At 39.4% G+C, this 18,674-nt stretch overlaps 1 protein-coding gene across 3 annotated transcripts in view; it reads left to right on the plus strand.

Annotated features, from left to right (window-relative positions):
- The window catches only part of Adam23 (ADAM metallopeptidase domain 23), a 159,811-nt gene that overhangs the window by 86,991 nt on the left and 54,146 nt on the right, over positions 1-18,674 (plus strand). For all 3 annotated transcript variants that reach the window (XM_085699157.2, XM_048459345.3, XM_085699154.2), the window contains exons 5-10: positions 2,444-2,526; positions 3,913-3,976; positions 7,835-7,907; positions 8,695-8,768; positions 10,525-10,590; positions 16,495-16,566. In XM_085699157.2, the coding sequence (XP_085555283.2) occupies positions 2,444-2,526; positions 3,913-3,976; positions 7,835-7,907; positions 8,695-8,768; positions 10,525-10,590; positions 16,495-16,566 (432 nt within the window). The remainder of the gene's footprint in view (positions 1-2,443; positions 2,527-3,912; positions 3,977-7,834; positions 7,908-8,694; positions 8,769-10,524; positions 10,591-16,494; positions 16,567-18,674) is intronic.

The raw sequence follows: 18,674 nt of genomic DNA on the forward strand, positions 1-18,674 counted from the left end.
TGAATGTTCTGGAGTCTTCGAATGATGGAGACGAGACATCCATACGAAGACTCATCCCAAGACTGTGGACATGGAGCTGAATAGGAGCCCGGAGGTCCTCTTAAAAAAGAAACAATAGACTTTATAGAAAATGCCTAATGCTGGACTTGTCTCTGAATCAGCAACATCAGAAACTAGAAGTCTATAGGTTTCTGAAGTGCCAGGAGGAAGTCATGGTCAGTTTAGGATTTCCTACCCAACTTGCGGCTCTACAGTGAGGGCTGACAAGGAAAGGTTGACCGTCGTGACTGCTCACTAAACTTATCTATCATAAATACTTTTTAATAAAGTGTCAGATACTGTGTGCCTCTCTAAGGAGGATGGCTGTGATGGCTATAAATGAGGAAGACATGGAATTTAGGATCCAACGCAGAAGGCAGGCAAAAAAAAAAAAGATTCCACAAGGTTCCAGAGAAGTCCTGCATGCTGCCTTCTAGTAGGACCCAGAAAACAAAGGGGTGGACTGAAGCATGGGGCTGCAGGCAAACACCAGTGTCCCTAGGAACAAAGTGAGCACGCCACGTTGACGTGACATTGAACACAGAAAGAGACGTTTTAGATTACACTTAGAGGCCAGAGAACGCTAATTACATATAAAACAAAGATGCAAATAGTGAAACAAAATGTCTCTCTGAATTAAAAATGTAGAAAAATGAAAATTTAATGAAACTATAGTACAGCTCTGAACACTTTTCCAGAGTCATAATATGAACACTAACTGCAGCTCAACCCAAGACGGGCAGTGTGTATTGAAATGTATTGGGATGAGAGGGGGTTTCATGAGTCTGTATTAGGGAGATACTTTCTTGTTTATTTTTTATTTTAATGTTATTGATGTATAATACAAATACAACTGTCTACTTTTTGTTTATGATTTCTTTCTTAATTTTTTATTATTTAAAGCAATTTTTAAATGAAAATATATTTGATCATATTCTTCCCCTCCTTCAAGACCTTCCAGGTCCTCTGCCCCTCAATACCCACCCAACTTTAAGTTCTTTCTCAAAAGTCAAATAAAAATGAAACACAGCAACAAATCCCCTCAAGCCGAGAAAACAGCCAGCTGTGACCAAACACAAGCACACAGAGACTGCGGAGGCCTTGAACGCTGCCAGGTACCCTCGAACATAAGGCCTGCCCTGGAGCAGTTGATATACCCAGTGTTCCTCCTACTGGCGAAAAATGGCTTTCCCTCTCTCAGCAAGCATAAATTACCTTTACCCTAGTGGCTAGGTATTCACTCATTCATTTGTTCTTTTTAAAAACTGCAACAAAAGAAGATATAAAAAGATAAAACAAAAACTATCACTTCAAAGTTGTACAAAGACAAATCAATATGAGGAAAAGAGCCCAAGAGAAGGTACAAGAATCAGACTCCTTCACACACTCAGGAATCCTGTAAAAACGCTAGGCCGGAAGCCATGCTGTGAGTGCAGTGGTCCTGGTGCAGATGGGGCAGGCCCTGAGCGTGATGCTTCAGTCTGAGTTCCTAGGAGCTTTGCTTATCATTTACAGGCCCCCCAGTCTTCCTGGCACTTCCCTTTCTTCCTCTTCCTCAGAGGTCCCTGAGCTCTGAGGGAAGGAATTTGATGGAGGCACCCTCTTTAGGGCTAAGTGTTTCAAGATTTTTCTTGAATATATGTTTTCTTTATAGAATGTCTGGCTCTGTGTCTCTATCTTTGTTCCCATCTACTGCAGGAAGAAGCTTTTTTGATGATGGCTTAAGGTGTTGATCTATGAGTATAGCAGAATATCATTAAGAGTCAGTTTATGACTACCATTTTTTTAGACCAGTATTACTTAAATTTATCCTAGGTCCCTGAGCTATCTGGTCTCAGATTCTTAATCTCCCAGGCAGTGTCAGGTATGGATTCCATCTTGTGGAGTGGGACTTGAATAAAATCAGTTTTTGGTTGTTTACTTCCACACACTTTGTGCCATTATTGCCCTGGCCTATCTTGGAGGTGGTGCGCCATTGTAGATCAAGGGTTTGTGGTTGGCTTGGTTTCTGTTTTGATAATGTAGAGAGATCGTAGAAAGATAATTTCTAAAGTGGGGTGAATCAGATGATAACAGTAAAAAGATTCTGTTCAAAATGTGTATAAACACAAGAAGAAACATCTGGAAGAGTTGTGGTGTGAAAAGGAGAGAGAAAACTACTGTATAACTGCATAACATCTGCTTCTGTAAGACATATTTAAGAAATGCAAGGGAACTTTATCATTTGCTTGGTTTTATTTCCTATGAAAGCCCCTTTCTCCTCCATTAATCACATGAAAATTTCTGGCTTTGAGTTTCTCTGACAGATACATTCTCATCCTTGATGGCCTTTCTCTACAGGGCTATCAGAAGCAGAGTTATCAATGTGTGAGATACAATCAGTAATACATTCTCTGTTTTGTAGGGCGGAGAACACTGTTACTACCATGGAAGCATCAGAGGCGTCAAAGGCTCCAGGGTGGCTCTGTCGACATGTAATGGACTCCAGTATGTGGGAATCTCCTTGGGTCCTCTTGACCTCCAGGCTTGCTCATATCTACTCATTCTTTCTAGTTTTTTTTTTATTTCAGATGTTTTCTTAGTGACTTTTCTATGTCAATGATATGTTGGGGATTAGATAAAAGTAGTTCCAGGGAGCTAAAGTCCCCACTTCTATAACACCTGTATAGGAAACTCAGAAATTAAACAAATGATCACATAAGTCAGTAATTTCCATTTTGGTTGATTCTATGAAGGGAATGGAAAGGGGTGTATTAATTAGTTCTCTGTTACTGGAACCAAGTGCCTGAGATGATCACCTTATAACAAGAAAAGGAGTATTTTAGTTCAGGCTTTGGAGATTTGAATCCCTGATGATTGCCCTCATTACTGTGAGCCACTTTGAGGAACCACATCCCTGGGGATTGAATGTGTGTAGGTCAACAAAACTGCTCAGCATATGTATAGGAGAGAGAGGAGCGAGGAGACTTTGTCCCATAGTACCCTGCAAGGCATTTCTTCCAATCCTCGCCGCGAACTAAAGACTTCTTACATGGCTCTTGATGCTTCCCTCATGGCAGTTCTACCACCTCCCAGTATTACCCTGCTGGACTCTAGCAGGGAGCTAACAGAGTGACTAGGTCTAGTCGATGCAGCACCTACCGGTAAGTGTGTCAAAGGTTGTATCAGTAGAATTCGATCTGAGTCTAACTACGCACCAACCAGGGAAGAATGGGATGCTAAGAGGTATTGTCCAAAGGCAGACTCTCTGAAACCGTGCATAAACACATTTTAGATCCAAATTAAGTAGTGCCTCAGATGAAGAGTTAGCTTTGGTGATGAAATGAAAAAGGGTCTTAAAACCCTTTTCAAACTTTATTTAAAATAAATCCCATGTCTCCCTAAGTTAAATGTGGTTTCGATGGCATACTACATAATAGGCATTCACAATTTGCAAGTGTAAGGATATTTCTACTGGCCTATTCAGAATCAGAGATGGTTCTAGAATATTCCTAGATGATGGAGTGGTCAACTTTCTCACAGGTGATACATAATCTGCATATCAAGAAGATTGTACTAGTTGTTTATGGCTCTAAAATAAATGAGCCTTCCCCATGATGTAGGAAATCTTATCCCAGATCACCATTGTCATTAGTTTATTTTAAAAAATGATTTGTATCATGTAGAGTTTGCAAGCTCTGGGGGAATGCTTCAGGCTTTTGTAGCTGTGTTCTGCCCAACAGAGTCCTTGGCGTGCCGAGACCATAGCAGGATTCCCTGCAGCTACTGGGAGTTTGTGTGGGGCTGTATGAAGGCATTTGCCCAGAGGCACTGCTTGATGACACCACTGAGAGGCCACCTTGCTGACTCTCTTTCTGATGTCTTGTGTTACAGCGGCATGTTTGAGGACAACACCTTCATGTATATGATAGAGCCACTGGAGCTTATTCATGATGAGGTGGGTCTGTGACATCAGTTTTCTTATGGTGTTTAGTTTTCCCATCAGGTGAAGGCAAAATGCATCAAAGAGCATTTATCCATGTTACATAATTTTAGACTTAGAAAGTACAATGCCAGACCCTCGTGCCAGTGGCGGCAGATGAGAGGTATACCGAGGCATTCTGAAGCAAGCCCCTTCTTTCTGGTCTTTAGAGAGAGCAGGGAGGCCCTTTGCTTTGCACTGGACTCCATAAGACAAGCTTTCATTTCCAGTACCTTCTTTAGATAATTGTTTAAGAATATACTTACTTTCTGTTCCTAGAAATATTTAGTGGGGAAATCTGTGGTCTGAGTAACTACATGATGCAGCACACAGTTCTGAGATGGAGAAGGAAACAGTGCTTCACCCTGTTTAGGCCAGCAGCCATCATCAGAAACCCGCTGTTCCAGCCAAGCTGTTCACTGACCATGTTACCAGCTCTAAAGTCTAATATGTAGACACCAATATTATATTGAGAGCTTGCTACATTTTACTTTCATGATAAAACTGATGTCCTGAGACTCATGAACAGGGATGCAAAAAATGAGTAAGAGGTCACACAGGATATTTCAGAAGGTGACTCCTGCTGAGGACTGCAAAGGGCCGTCATGCTGTGAGTGTGTGTGTGGGATCTTGAGGAAAGGCTTAAGGGACTTGACACTCCCAGAGCTGTGAAGTTATGAAGGCCCTGGGATGGGCGCTGCTTTCTGTGTTCCGCTGTCTTTAGGAAACCTGACTGTTCAGACAAAGTGGAAATTGGCAGGCGAAGACACGGTGAGGTCACCGCAGGGGAGGCAACTGATACTGAGGAAAGCTATGTTTTGAGAGTGATGATCACAATAATGCAGTCATTTGATGGAGAGCAGAAAACCATTTTGGTGGGGCACAGGGTGTCATTACGCAGTCCAGGCCTCCCGAATGTTCTGTGTGTGACACCATGTTCAGATGGAACATTAAAGTTTTTCCTTTTAAGACTGTAGTAGTCAGTGAGGAATTAATAATATGTCTGTATGTCTATCTATCTATCTATCTATCTATCTATCTATCTCTTCATCCATTCATTCATCTATCATCTGTCCATCCATTCACATACCTGTCTATCTATCTGTCTGTCTACCTGCTTGTTTATCTATTTATTTAATATGTATGAGTGTCCTCTGTGTGTGCAGTGCTTGAGGAGGTGAGTAGAGGAACATCAGAGCCCCAGGAAGTGAAGTTACAAATGATTATAGGTAGGCGTGTGGATGCTGGAACCTGATCCTGTGTCTGTAAGGGAAACAAAAGCTCTTAACTGCTGAACAGACTTTCCAACCCCAATATCTAGGCTTTTGACAAAAAAAAATTATTAGTTTTCTTGTGTGTCTCTGTGTGTGTGTACCTTTGCACACGTACTCACATATGACTGTGGAATAACCTTTCAAATTTGAGACAGAAAAGCCATTAAATTATACAAGGTGATATTTGAACAAGCCTATATGGGTTTTGATGAATAATTTTAAAACTTTCTAGGCAGGGATGACAGTTTACCCTGAATTAATATGTCCTGACGAGCAGATGCTCTCCCTGCTCTATGAGAGGGCAGATACCCGCACTATAGCAAACCTGTCAGACACTCAGCCGAACGCCTGACTTTCAGCTGTGATTAACTTCTCTCTTACCTCCCTCACCAAAGAAACCCCCAAAGAAAGCAACGACAATAAGTCCAAGATAGTTCTCTAAGCTTTCTCATTTTAAGAATGTGTAAATGAGATAATTTCCAGCGCATCTGTAATAGAACAATTTTTGCAGACTGGGTGAATTCATAAATGTGTTACAGTACCCGCTGCATTGCTGAAAGGGTTTATATACATGTAAACTCTTATTATCAAAATGTTTAAAGAACTGGTTCTTCACCGCTATGGCCGTAATTATTCTGCTTGAGGCTGTTGGCTACGAGTTTATTATCCTCTGTTCCCTGCCTGCCTCCCACTGCCTCCCTTTTGTTCACAAATGATTTCTTCTCATTTCCACTGTGGGTGGGGGCAAAGGAGCAGAACTTGAATCTTGAAATTAGTTGTAAAAATTGCGTTCCAATTCAGAGGTAAGCTTCACTATACTAGGTGCCTTTTATGTTCCCAGAATAAAGAACTGACCGGAAGAGAATTTGGGTTTTTGGATGACCACCTTATTATTACTATTAATTTTAGCATACTTTGTAGTAAGTTAGAAGTATGGACAGGATAGTTCCAGTGAGAATTCACATTCTGTTGCAAATGGAAAGTAAATACCAATGTCCTTAATTATTATTTTCAAACAAATGTAATAAGAAGGGCCTTTTTAATAGATATTTTTATGATCATAACCTAATGTATTAGCTGAGTGTGGTGGTGTGTGCCTGTCATCCCAGCTACACAGGAAGGTGAAACAAGAGGAACTTCAGATCGAGGCCAGCCTGGGAAACTTAGTGATACCTTGTCTCAAATAAATTCAAACAAACAAACAAAAATGAACAACCAAAGCAAAACAAAAAACAGGGTAGGGGTTGCTTAGTGGCCCAGATCTTGCTTAGTATTCGTGAGAGTCTGGGTTCAATTATCAATATTACAAAAATCCCCAAATCTAGTAATATATTAGGCAATTTGAAAAGCAAAATAAATACTTAACTAAATAGTAATTATCCACCATACCATCCCCAAAGATAATATCTTATCATCTTTTTCAGTTAGACAATTCCATATTAAATACATTGATTGGATCATTTCATAGCACAACTTAATCCAACCATGTATCTGCTCTGAATCTCAGTGCTTTTGTTCGCTAAATAGAAATGTGATAGTTGATCTAGGATGTCAGCTTGGTATACCTAAGAAGAGGGAAGCTCAGCTGAAGAACTGTCTCCCTCAGAATGGCCTATAGAACGTTTTCTTGATTGCTGATTGATGTAGGATAGCCACGCCCACTGTGGATGGTGCTATCCGTAGACAGGTGGAATTAAATAGGGATCCCAGGCTGTTTAAAAAGGTAGCTGAGCAAGCCAGGGGAGGGCAGGCAATGAGAAACACCCCTCCATGGTCTCTGCTTCAGTTCCTGCCTCCAGGTTCTGGCTTCAGCTCCTGCCCTCACGTTCTTCCGTGATGGACTGAACCCTCAAGCTGGAATAAACCCTCTCCTTCTCAGATTGGTTTTGATCAGTGTTATCATTGCAACAGAAAGCACAAGGGCAGGGACAGAAGACAGAGCACTTGGGCTTCCTGTTGGGAACAAATTGGATAATGCATGCATCGATGCTGGTTGGCACACACTCAGCACTCAGCTTTCAAAGCTGCTCCCACTTCTAATAAGAAGTCAGTGTCATTTCTAGGCAAGGAATATGAGTATTTTCAAGGTTGCTTATGGATATTTTCAAAATCTTTCTCAAACGATGCTACCAGTGATGTGTGAGTACGTTCTGCCTTGTAGCTGTAATTAACTATGGATGTTATAATTTTTAAAACATTTACAGCTTGGTGGGAAAATTGCTATTTTATCTTTCTGAAATTTGCGTTTTAAAAGCATATTAAAGCACCAGCATTTTCTCATGTTGGTGGACATTCTGTTCCTTTCTTATGTGTTTCCCACTCAGGGCTTTGAAAGAAGCTGAGATTTAAGAGCCACTGACAAAACTGTCCTTTGATCTAAAGTGGGGCAGTTGAAGGACACTGTTTTATTTAAAATTTAAGATTCAACAAGCATATCCTTTTTCTTCTGATAACTAACGCCCCCACGGTTGAAGGATGTTAGAGAAAGCATTCCGCTAACACTGATGCCCAGTGTCTTCATATCTCATTTCTCCATTTCCTACAATTGTCTTTGTTTCAGAAAAGCACAGGCCGACCACACATAATCCAGAAAACCTTGGCAGGACAATATTCTAAGCAGATGAAGAATCTCAGTAAGTTTTAATTAAAATAGCCGTGATAAGTGCTGCGGGCTGTGACTTGACAGACTGCTGGGGTCGAGCAGGCTTGCTGGGAAGGGAAATTGGTCTGAGAGCTGAGACCAGCAGCGTGGGTGGGGAGTGGAGTCCCAGCTGAGCCTTGCGTGGGATGAGACATCGAGAGATGTTTCAGTGGAGATGACAAATGAATCTCTGGCGTGAAGCTGGGCTGGGAACCGAGTGTGGCCAGATGTAAATTAATGATTGCTTTCTGACCGGGTGGACTTTCGTGCTGCAGTTGGTTTCCCAGCCACTCTGCATTGCCTCCGCTCTTCACCCTGCCCTCCAAGCATCTGTAGTGTGTTTCATCGGGGCAAAGGCTTCTTTTGATTTCCTGAGGGCATGTGATACTATGCCTGTATACGAATGCCCAGAGTCTTTCATAATTCATACAAAACTTTGTGCCACATATCATTTTAAATTCTAAAATAAATTGGGCATGCGTAGTAGAGTTCATATGATGTTGTTAAATGGTTGTAGGTCAAACAGCTATCATCTAATCAACCTTGGACACCTCATGATTTCCATGATGAGAGGAAAATAGATTTTGAGCTGTCTTTGTGAGCATGAAATGTTGAACAGTCTATGCACGGTTTCACTACAGGCTATTTTGGCTTTGTTACTATTATTTATTTTAATGGCATTTATTATTAACAGTATTATTCTTTCTTGTAATATTTGGAGACTATTCTCAGTGGAACGCTGTCCAAATCCATCTGATGCTCGTTTTCCTCTTACACAGGCACAGATGGCAGTGACCAGTGGCCTTTGTTACCTGAATTACAGTGGCTCAGAAGAAGGAAGAGAGCAGTGAGTGTGAGTGTGGCCAGGGCTGCAGGCTTCCCCATTCCCCTTGGGTGTCTGCTCCACCCTGTCTAGACTTTCCCCTTCAGAACAAAGACTGCACGGACAGCCTCCATCTCGTGAGCATCTCTCACACAATGCTATTTACTCTTCTCTCCCTACTAATGATTCAAACTGACGAGTGTCCTGTGAGCTCTGATGTCATGTAAAAAATGTGTTTCAGTTCTGTTTTCAATGTATTTTTCTTATAAAAATGGGAGTACATTTTTTTTCCTATTGAAAATCACAGTAGGGCTGGTGAGGTGGCCATACAGGTGATGCTTAATAACCAGAGTTCCATCCTTGGGACTGAGGTGAAAGGCGAGAATTGATTCCAGGAGTTAATCTGTGACTTCTGCGTGTGCTCACCCTCCTGATACAAACAAACGAACAAGCCATAAAGAGAGTGTGTAACAGCTTTAGAGATACTATTGATTACACAATGTCATATAAAACATTTCTGTCAAAAATTTAGTAAGAGTTGGGTTTTGAAATACTGGCTAATCAAGTTTATTTGTCTTTCTTCCAAATGAAAAATGAAGAACTCTGCTATACCAAATTTGAAAGCTGGATGAGCTTTTCAGAACAGAACGGCAGAAAGTCATTTCTCTATTGGTGATGGGACGGTGGCTAACTGAAAGTCGGGAAATGATATAACCAGTAACTGCTGTATGTGTTTTGTGCACTAATGAATGCATAGTGGCATTGTAACTAAATATGTTCATAGTTTTTTGTAGTATTTTAGAAGCCTGTAATGACTGGAACTGTTCGGTAATTATATGGTGAATGCCATGTAACCAAGAATTAATTCTACAGCTTATAGGTTACATGGTAATTCTCTAGATAACTTAATGAGTAATTATAGCACAAATTACACATTTTAGATAATACTTAGTTGAATGTATTTTTTGTGTTAAATTAATTAGACCCCCCAGCGATCTAAAAGTTAGTTCAAGTTTGAATCATTTTCTTGCATAGTGTATACTGGCATTATGGTAACCATAAATAACATTCTTATGTTCCCTTAGTGTTCTTTGCTTCCTCTTGAAAGAGCAGCTGCCTCATACAGCTTCCCTCCTACTACCATCTACCCCAAATGGGCCTGTTACTGTGTACACTAAGGAAAAGAACCATCATTATTAACTTTTCAACTGTAAAAAGAAATACACGTGAATGAGAAGTCCAACAGCCTCTAACCCTGAAGGGTTACCCGCCCGCCCCATTCTTGGGAGTGGCTGGGAACTGGCGCACTATTACTAGACTTCTGTTCCTTTCTGCTAGCTCTTCTTTACCACTTTGATTCCTGTTTCAGAGATGCATGATGTTCTCATCAAATGAATTAAATTCCCTTTGACATTTTAAGTAAATATGAATATTTAATGCCATAGAAAGGGAAATTTATTTACTTTTAGCTACTATGATACGCATAGTATCTCGTTTCCTCTAAACTAATTTCATACAGAAGAAAACTATACAGACAGAAACAACATGATCTATTTCCCATTTTGGTGAGCAGAGACGGTGAAATTGTCTTTTCTAAATTCTTGTTTGTTCACAGACACTTTGCGGTCACCTGTGCACAGTCGCCTCCCCAGGCTTCTGTTTTGGGGTGTTTATACTACAGGCAATGATGAGTCCTGAAATTCAAGGCTTACTTGTAACTTGACCGAGGAATAGAGAGGCTTTATGGCAATCACTGTTCTGACCATGCATCTTTTGTTTCCTTTAGCCATCACGTGGTGTATTTGAAGAAATGAAGTATTTGGAACTTATGATCGTTAATGACCACAAGACGGTAAGACTATAGAATTGATGCTGTCCTAGTCACAGCTCTACTGCTGTGAAGAGACACCATGACCAAGGCAACTTATAGAAGAAAGCATTGAGTCGGGCCCTTGCTCACAGCCTCAGAGGGCGAGTCCACGATCGTCAGGTGGGTAGTGTGGCAGGGATCAATAAACAGGAGGCAAGGATAAAGGGACTGACATTGGCTTTTAAAACATCAAAGCCCACCCCCAGTGACACATCTCCTCAAACAAGGCCACGCCTCCTAATCCTTCCCAAACAGTTCCAGCAACTAGGGCCAAACATTCAAATATGTGAGCCTCTGAGTCATTCTCATCCAAGCCACCACAGATACCCAATAGCTTGTGAAACAAGAAATGCATTTCACTTTAGCTGCTGTTTGTAACAATAAAGTGCCTGTGTTTAGATACAATCTTTTGGTGATTCTAACTGAGCACTGTGTTCTAGATGAGAAAGAGATAGCAACTAATTTTTACAGCTGTGAATTTATCTCTTTAATAGAGATCACAATGGGGATATTTACCAATATGATGTTTGTCACTTCTCTATGTTTAAAATTCTTACTGTCTACTTTTCACATCTTGGTGTTTGGTCACCAATTCATTATTTTGTTCCATGCCTTTTTCTATGCACAACAGTTTTAGAGATAATACAAAAAATGCTTATACGATGTCATATAAAACATTCCTGTTAAATACTGTGTGTGTGTGTGTGTGTGAGTGTGTGAGTGTGTGTGAGTGTGTGTGTGTGTATACTGTTTATGTGTGTTCCATCTCTAGCAATGAAAAACAAATAAACAAATAAAGGTCTATCTGAAGAGACCATTTTAAATCAGTGTCTTATTTTACCAAATATTGACAATATAAATAGCTATAACTTGGGTTACTCCTATAGAAGTGAAACACGGAAGAGAAATATGGGCAGAAATCGCCACTCTCCATTTGAACCTCCTAGTCATTTTTTAGATTTCTAGATACACTTTTAAAATATTAGCTCATCGCTAGTGGTTACGTGTTCCCATGGTGGGTGATTTCTAGCCGTTGAAGTGAGACTTTTGATTTGAAGCCAGGTAAGGATGACTGAGTTTTTCTTTTGCAATCTCCAAACTCTTTAGGCCAGTGATTATTTTGCTATAATTACGCAGTTTAATCCTAAAACTTGCTAATTAATTGATTTTAGTTGATTTTACAGAAATGGAGTTATATTTTTGAAAGACTATGAAGATGAGAACTTTGCAAAAATATTTGAACATCAGATATGAGTAAAATCTTATAAAATATTGAAATAAAAATTTAAGCTGCATTAAGTCCTTGTTTTATTTTATGAAAACTAAAGTTAAACTTTATGATAAACTTGTATTTTGTACTAAGCAGACCACATAAAGCTCTAGTCAACGGTCTCTTCAGAGAAACCATTGAGACTGCACATAGCAAAAGGTTTACTGTATATTTAAATTTTTATTTGAATCTTTTACTTTAAAGGATGTTCATATTAATTATCATTAATTACTAAATACTAATTTAGTTGTGTTGAAAATAATTTTCCCCATGGAATTCTTTTTATTTTTGTAGACAGACTTAATTTACTGCCAGTCCTTAAATAAATTTCTTGAGATATGCCAGTAAGGAGGAAAATTTGTTAGAATTACATTTGCCTGAAAGTCGTTCCTGGTAAGGAGAGCAGAGTGCTCAGGTGGCGACTCGCTCTGGGAAAGACTTAAGTCTGAGTTTCTGAAGGTTGCTGATGGTGGGGTGGGGGGCAGCTTCATCTTAACCCCTTTTGCAGGCTGAGAAAACCAACTACTTTTCAAACCTGATGGTTGTGCATGCTGTGAAATTCTGTCTTTAGAGGCGTGAGCGCTCTCTGACATTCATTATACAAACCTTGTAATGTGTGGATACAATAATTAAGCTGTGTATCACACTGTTGAACATGCAAAGTGCATGTGCATTCTGCCCACATGAGTAGCTGAGAACATCATTTTTTAACGTTTATTTTGTTCACTTTATTAGTGTGTGTGTGTGTGTGTGTGTGAGAGAGAGAGAGAGAGAGAGAGAGAGAGAGAGAGAGAGCTCACAAGAATACCACAATATCCCCAATTGTATATAAAATGCAATAGCTCCTTTTTCAAAAAATATTTTCTACAGAAAAAACTTTATTTGCTTATGCCACATATTTTGTGATAAAACCACCATCTTATTTGGGTTATAATATCTTTTAATTTATTTTAAACATTTGTTTATTTGTGTGTGCGTGCGTGCGTGTGTGTGTGTGTGTGTGTGTGTGTGTGTGTGTTGTCGTGGTTGTAGGCATTCATGCTGTGGAAGTCAGAGGTCAGCTTTCAGGGATCAGTGTTTTTCTTCTACCTTGTTACTTCTGCTGTGCTGTGCTCCAGACTAGCTGGCAAGTCAGTCTCCACTTCCTGCCTCACCATAGGGTGCTGGAATTACAGATGCCTGACATCAACTCTGGCACGCGCTCTCTCTGTCTCTGTCTCTGTCTCTCTCTCTCTTTCTTTTTTTTTTTTTTAAATATGTGGATTCAGAGGACTAAACTATTGTCAGGGTTACAAGGTAAGCGTTACTCACTGAGCCTTCTCATCAGTGCACATCTTTTAATTTAAAAAAATCCAAGCTTTTAAATCAACAAAATTTACATTGGATGAGAATTGGGCATGATATTTTAATGATAAATTGGGGAGATATATTTTCAAAATGAAAACAAACAAACAACATTGATTTTTGAATGGTGATAATTCCCAGGATAAAATGAAACAAACTGAGAGTTTCTAGCATTTAAAAAATTATTGCTATGGACTAATAGCACTAAATATTCCCCTTGCCTTAAGAACAGGTTGCATTCTGTTCTGTCATCGTCCCGAATGAATATTCATTTTTAAGAACCCTCATAAGAGTTGAGAAAAGCCCTTATAAAAATAATAAAATAATATAATAAAATAATAAAAATATAAATTGCTGCAAAAATGCAGTAGCCAAGTAGGGAGCAGAGCACCGCCCTCCTGGGCTGCAAGCCAGAGTGAGCTGGGCTAAGTGATTCCCTCAGTTTCCTATGCCTGGAGATAAGCTGCCGGGCTTTAGCACAATCGTCCCATCAGAAGCCCCTGAGACAGTGTTTGTACTGTACGAGTCAGCGGGATTTTATAATTCTTACCTTTAGGTTGAAAATAAGGTTCTGCTTTAATTGTTTTCAAAAGGGCACATTTCTTAAGGGGCTCATTTATTCAGGAAGTGAAAGCCAATTTGCTGGTTTAAATGGAAATGGTTTTCAGTGATCAGAAAATGTGAAGGTAAGTTCTATCATAAATGGAGCTTGCACATTTTTCTTTATTTGCCAAATTAGTTCTCATTCATGCAGGAAATGGAAACATTTTGCCTAAATTTGCATTAAAGCTCCTCTCTCTAATATTGGCTGCCTGAAAAATTGCACCTATCGTGTTTTGAACAAGCAGCCCAATTATCAGTGGCTTTCAATTAGAAAGAAAAAATCTCTCAAATTTGGAGAAAGCATCTTGGTCCCTAGCTGGCGGAACTGAATTTGTGAGCAATTATCGCTTGATAACAGTCTGCAAACATTTCTTTGAGCTGCTTAAGCTAAAAATAAATATTAAAAAACTGCCTAATAAAAAATTGGTTGAGATATTTTAAAGCACATACAAAGCCAGTGTTTTGCTTCTATTACTGCTGCATTATTAAATATGAACCAGTAAGTGAAAATCAATGATGACTCAAATACTTTTTCAATTAAAACCTCATTTGGTTTTCCTTATTTAAAAACCACGGTATTTTTTTATGCACCAAACAAATTACAAATTTTTATCAGTAATCCTGACTTGTTGGGGCTATTTAATAAACAGTAGCTTATAACTTTTTCATAAGAATTATTAACTGAATAAGTTAATCTCATCTTCCAGCTCAAAATAAGACAAATTTGTTTTCAGCCCCATGATCCCAGATAAATTATTTGAGGATTAATAAATCTCACTTCCATAAAGCTGTGTTGAAAAAGAGACAGCTGTTCATAGATTCTAGGTGCCCAGGAAATGGGATTTCAAGTTAATAAAATTAGTGTTTTCTCTGTGGGGCTGGGAACCCAACAAGTCTCTGTCCCTGAGCTTCCTCCTCAGCCCTGGTCTGCCCCTGCTCTCCTCTCCCCATATGAATGAATGCTGACTTCCCTCCCTGCCTCCCTCCCTCCCTCCCTCCCTCCCTCCCTCCCTCCCTCCCTCCCTTCCTCCCTCCCTCCTTCCCTCCCTTCCTCCCTCTTTCCCTCCCTCCCTCTTTCTCTCTTTTTCTTTCCTTTTTGAACAGCTTTCTTCTTTTCTGGTTTCTAAAACAGTAGTCCTCCCTCTACTATTTATTCTAACTGTTTAATATCTGACCTCTTAGATTATGTGTCTGCCTACTCCCCAGACCCAACCTCTAAGTTGACTCAGGGCTCTGTGGCCCGCTCCCTTCCTGATTGACAGCTTCCACTTTCAAGTCTTTAAATAAGATTATGACATGAGATCTTTCAGCCCTTACTTCAGAGCTCTAGACTTTGAGTTCCATACACTTTGCTTTGGTACTAAGCAGGCAGTTCACATTGAGTGCCTCTGAATCACAGTTTAGAATTCCTGGACTGGTCCCGATGTGTCTTTTGAAATTCATATGTTAGGAACAGTTTTCAAATTCACATGGTCGTGGTATTCAGAGGTAGGGTCTTTGTGAAGTATCTAAGATTATATGAGGAGAAAAAATGTGATTTTTATTATAAATATTCTTAATCTTTCTGAAAGATATAATTGATTTAGTAACTATAATTGAAGATAAATTTCAAAGACTTACATAGTACAAAAATCATTAGTTTAAACCCTGTTTTTATTTTTTCTTGTGGTTGTAAAACTAGCAATAGCCTCATGGAGCAGTTAAGGTCATGATGTTCCTACAGCAGACTTGAGCTTTTGGAGGTCCTCCTCTTCAACATATGCTAAGTAAAGTATCCGACTTCCTGATAAAAATGCAGCCCGTTAATGGGAGATGCAGAGTACAACGGTAGAACATTTGCTCCACAGTGGTAGAATATGTAGTCTTGGGCTGTGTCTTCTCTACTACAAACAAAACCAAACCTTCCCCAAACCCAAATGAATATGCAAAGATGTTTTGCTACGTTCTTGCTATATTGACAGGCAGTTCTTGAACTCTTGGACTCAAGGGCTCTCCCTACCTCTGTCCCCTAAGTGCTGAGATTATAAGTGTACATCACTATGCCAGGCCCTCATATTGATATATAGATCTTAGCTTTCGCTAAATTTTCTTAGATAATTATAATGAGCCATTATTGTTTGGCATCCTTCTTTGACTTTTTAGCCCTTCTTTGGCTTTGATCATCCAGAATTATGGCATGTTCTAGGAATGACATCCTCACGAGGGATTTACTGAATGCAAGGCAAATTCTTCCCTGTCGGACAATATCTGGAGTGCTACCTGAAAAGAAATGGTTTTCACCTGTGCATGGCCTTGAGTTTAAAGTGAGGAAGTTGTCCCGTTGAGACTGGGTTTTGGTCTAAGTCCTTTGTAAATGGTAAAGATTCATTTTTATGAAACAGAAGAGCTAAATAGGTTGCTGTCGAGACTGAATTAAAGGTTTACTTCTAGGGACAGAGTTTCCAGGCACACTTGTGTAGGCTCCTTCAGGCCCTGGGAAAGCTTGAGTATTTTACAGTTTTGCTGCCTTGGTTTGGGCTGTAGAGAAAGAAGAAAAAAGCAGCACTGTCTCCAGTGTGGCACAAACCAGTTTCTGACCTTTTGATGCACGTTTCTAGTATCCCGCAGAGGTCTCTGCTCATAGCGTTGATTAAGATTTGATAGTGACTGTTTATCTTCTTGCTCTCCAGTATAAGAAGCACCGCTCTTCTCACGCGCATACCAACAACTTCGCAAAGTCTGTGGTCAACCTGGTAGATTCTGTAAGTAGCTTGGTTTTCTTGAAACTTCTCTTTGTTAATTGAAAAGGCATGGCTTATGCCTCTTTCTCTCTATTCACTAATTATGTTAGCTATTACTTGGATGAAATAAAAAATTTCTTCACATACATATCTATACATATTCATATTCATATCCTGGTGAATAAACTGTTGGATGGTAAGCGTTGTGAAAAGTGTTCTGGGCTTTAGAGTTCTCAGAATCCCCAAGATACTTTAGTATTGTTTCTTTCTCTTAAGTTTATTGACTTTCATTAATTATCATTTTAATTCTATGTATCTGTGGGGTGCAGTATAATAATTTGATACATGTGTACTGTATCTAATGAGCAAATCAGAGTAGCTAGCATTGCCACCTCCTTAAACAGTGAGAAATTTTTATTAACCCACAGTAATTGTATAGCGTTGCCTTTGCTAGTACCAGAGTCCGCGGGGGATAAAGAGCAATGGAGGAAGACTGTAAAGCTGGAAATTAGCCTCTGCAAATGAGACTTTATTAATAACTACTTGAGCTTTTCCTAAATATTTTGCGTAAGTCGAGAAGTCCTAATGGATTGAGGCAGCATGTGTTTGGAGGATTTAGATAGATAAAAATTTCAAGGCCATGTATTTATTATCTTAGCTCTCCCATGGTGGAACGTTTCAAACTTAATTTCTAGTATTCTAGGTGACATAATTCGGTGTCATCATCTCATAAAATAATTTGAAATGTTAAAATATCTACTTCTTTCAAAGGGGATATGACCCTCCGTATCTTCACTGTTGATTTGCCTTACCCTTTCTGTCCCCTCCTAAGTTCCAAAGAATGGTCATTTAGATTTTCTTCTTGTTTCCTGCCTTAGGTAGTAGCCCCTTAGAGCTAGATTTCATCCATTATGTTCCAATAAATAATTCAATTTGGCTCACATACATGAATTTATGTATTCTTCTGTAAAGTGCTGCTTTCTTAGGTTAAATATCTTTTTATCTTGTATTTTGGGTATGGTCCCTCCTAACTGTGAAAAAAAATCCTTTTTATAAATTGCCAAGCATCTAAATGCTACTCACTCTGAGGATCTGCCTTTTAAACAGCCCCAAACCACCCATCATGTAAATATTCATAACATATTTTGTGCACCTAGCATATGTTATGTGCCTCATAGGCACAGCTGACAAAATTGTAATATGAGTTGATGTGCATAGAATATGTAATATAAAATTAAGGTTGAGCTCCTGAGAGCCAGTTTACATCTGCCTTATTACTTTTCTTTAATTTCAGCTCTTGTCATTCTGCTCACAGGAAAGCCATAGGTGGACATGGAGAGGAGAATCTTAAATACATCTTCTCCCATGCAAAATCTATTTATTAGGCAGCATCTCTGCATTAGTAATTTTTGCATGATTGAATAGACTCATACTTTACAAAATTTAATTTTAGTGTGTGTTATATTTATAAAGTTCCGAAGCCAATCACTGATTGCAAAAATATATTACACTTAACTCATCTTTGTGTAAAGCCACTATAGCATCAACTTTTTGATAATTTCTTTATTCAGTATCTTCAAAGACCATTCATTTATTTTCTTAGGTAGTTTAAAAGTAAGACAACATGGCAACTCTCATTGAAGCTGCTTAACTCTGTGTGTTATTTATTTGGCCCAAAGTAGAGAGAATAGAAGAATAGCAAACTGTGTATGAGTAATTCCACTTTGCAGCGAGGTTGAGATTGGTGATGTAAATCTGTTTTGTTCCCCTCTCCTGGCTTCAGCTCTATGATTCACTCTGAGAATTATTACGTTGTGTGGCAAGGCAGCTGTACTGTTTGATGAACTGTCCCAACGCTGCAGGCTATACTGCACTTAGAGCCACTGTGTCAGGCTCCGGCTTGTTGCCTCCTGTGGGGTTTGGAAAGGTTATTTTGCTGAACCCTGTTGTCAGAGCAGGTCCTGACTTGAGAATCTTATCATCCCTGTATCCCTCTCCTAAGATGCCAGGCCACTGAAGATGCTAAGGTGAGAGGAGGAATACTCTTTAGGAGAGTAGAGAATACTTAATTGTATGAGTTTTCTTCTTTGTTTTGGCTCTTGAAAAAGAGAAATTAAAGCAGGTTCTGT

Source organism: Myodes glareolus, chromosome 1 (genome assembly GCF_982192425.1).
Source record: "Myodes glareolus chromosome 1, mMyoGla1.1, whole genome shotgun sequence".
Taxonomy (NCBI): domain Eukaryota; kingdom Metazoa; phylum Chordata; class Mammalia; order Rodentia; family Cricetidae; genus Myodes; species Myodes glareolus.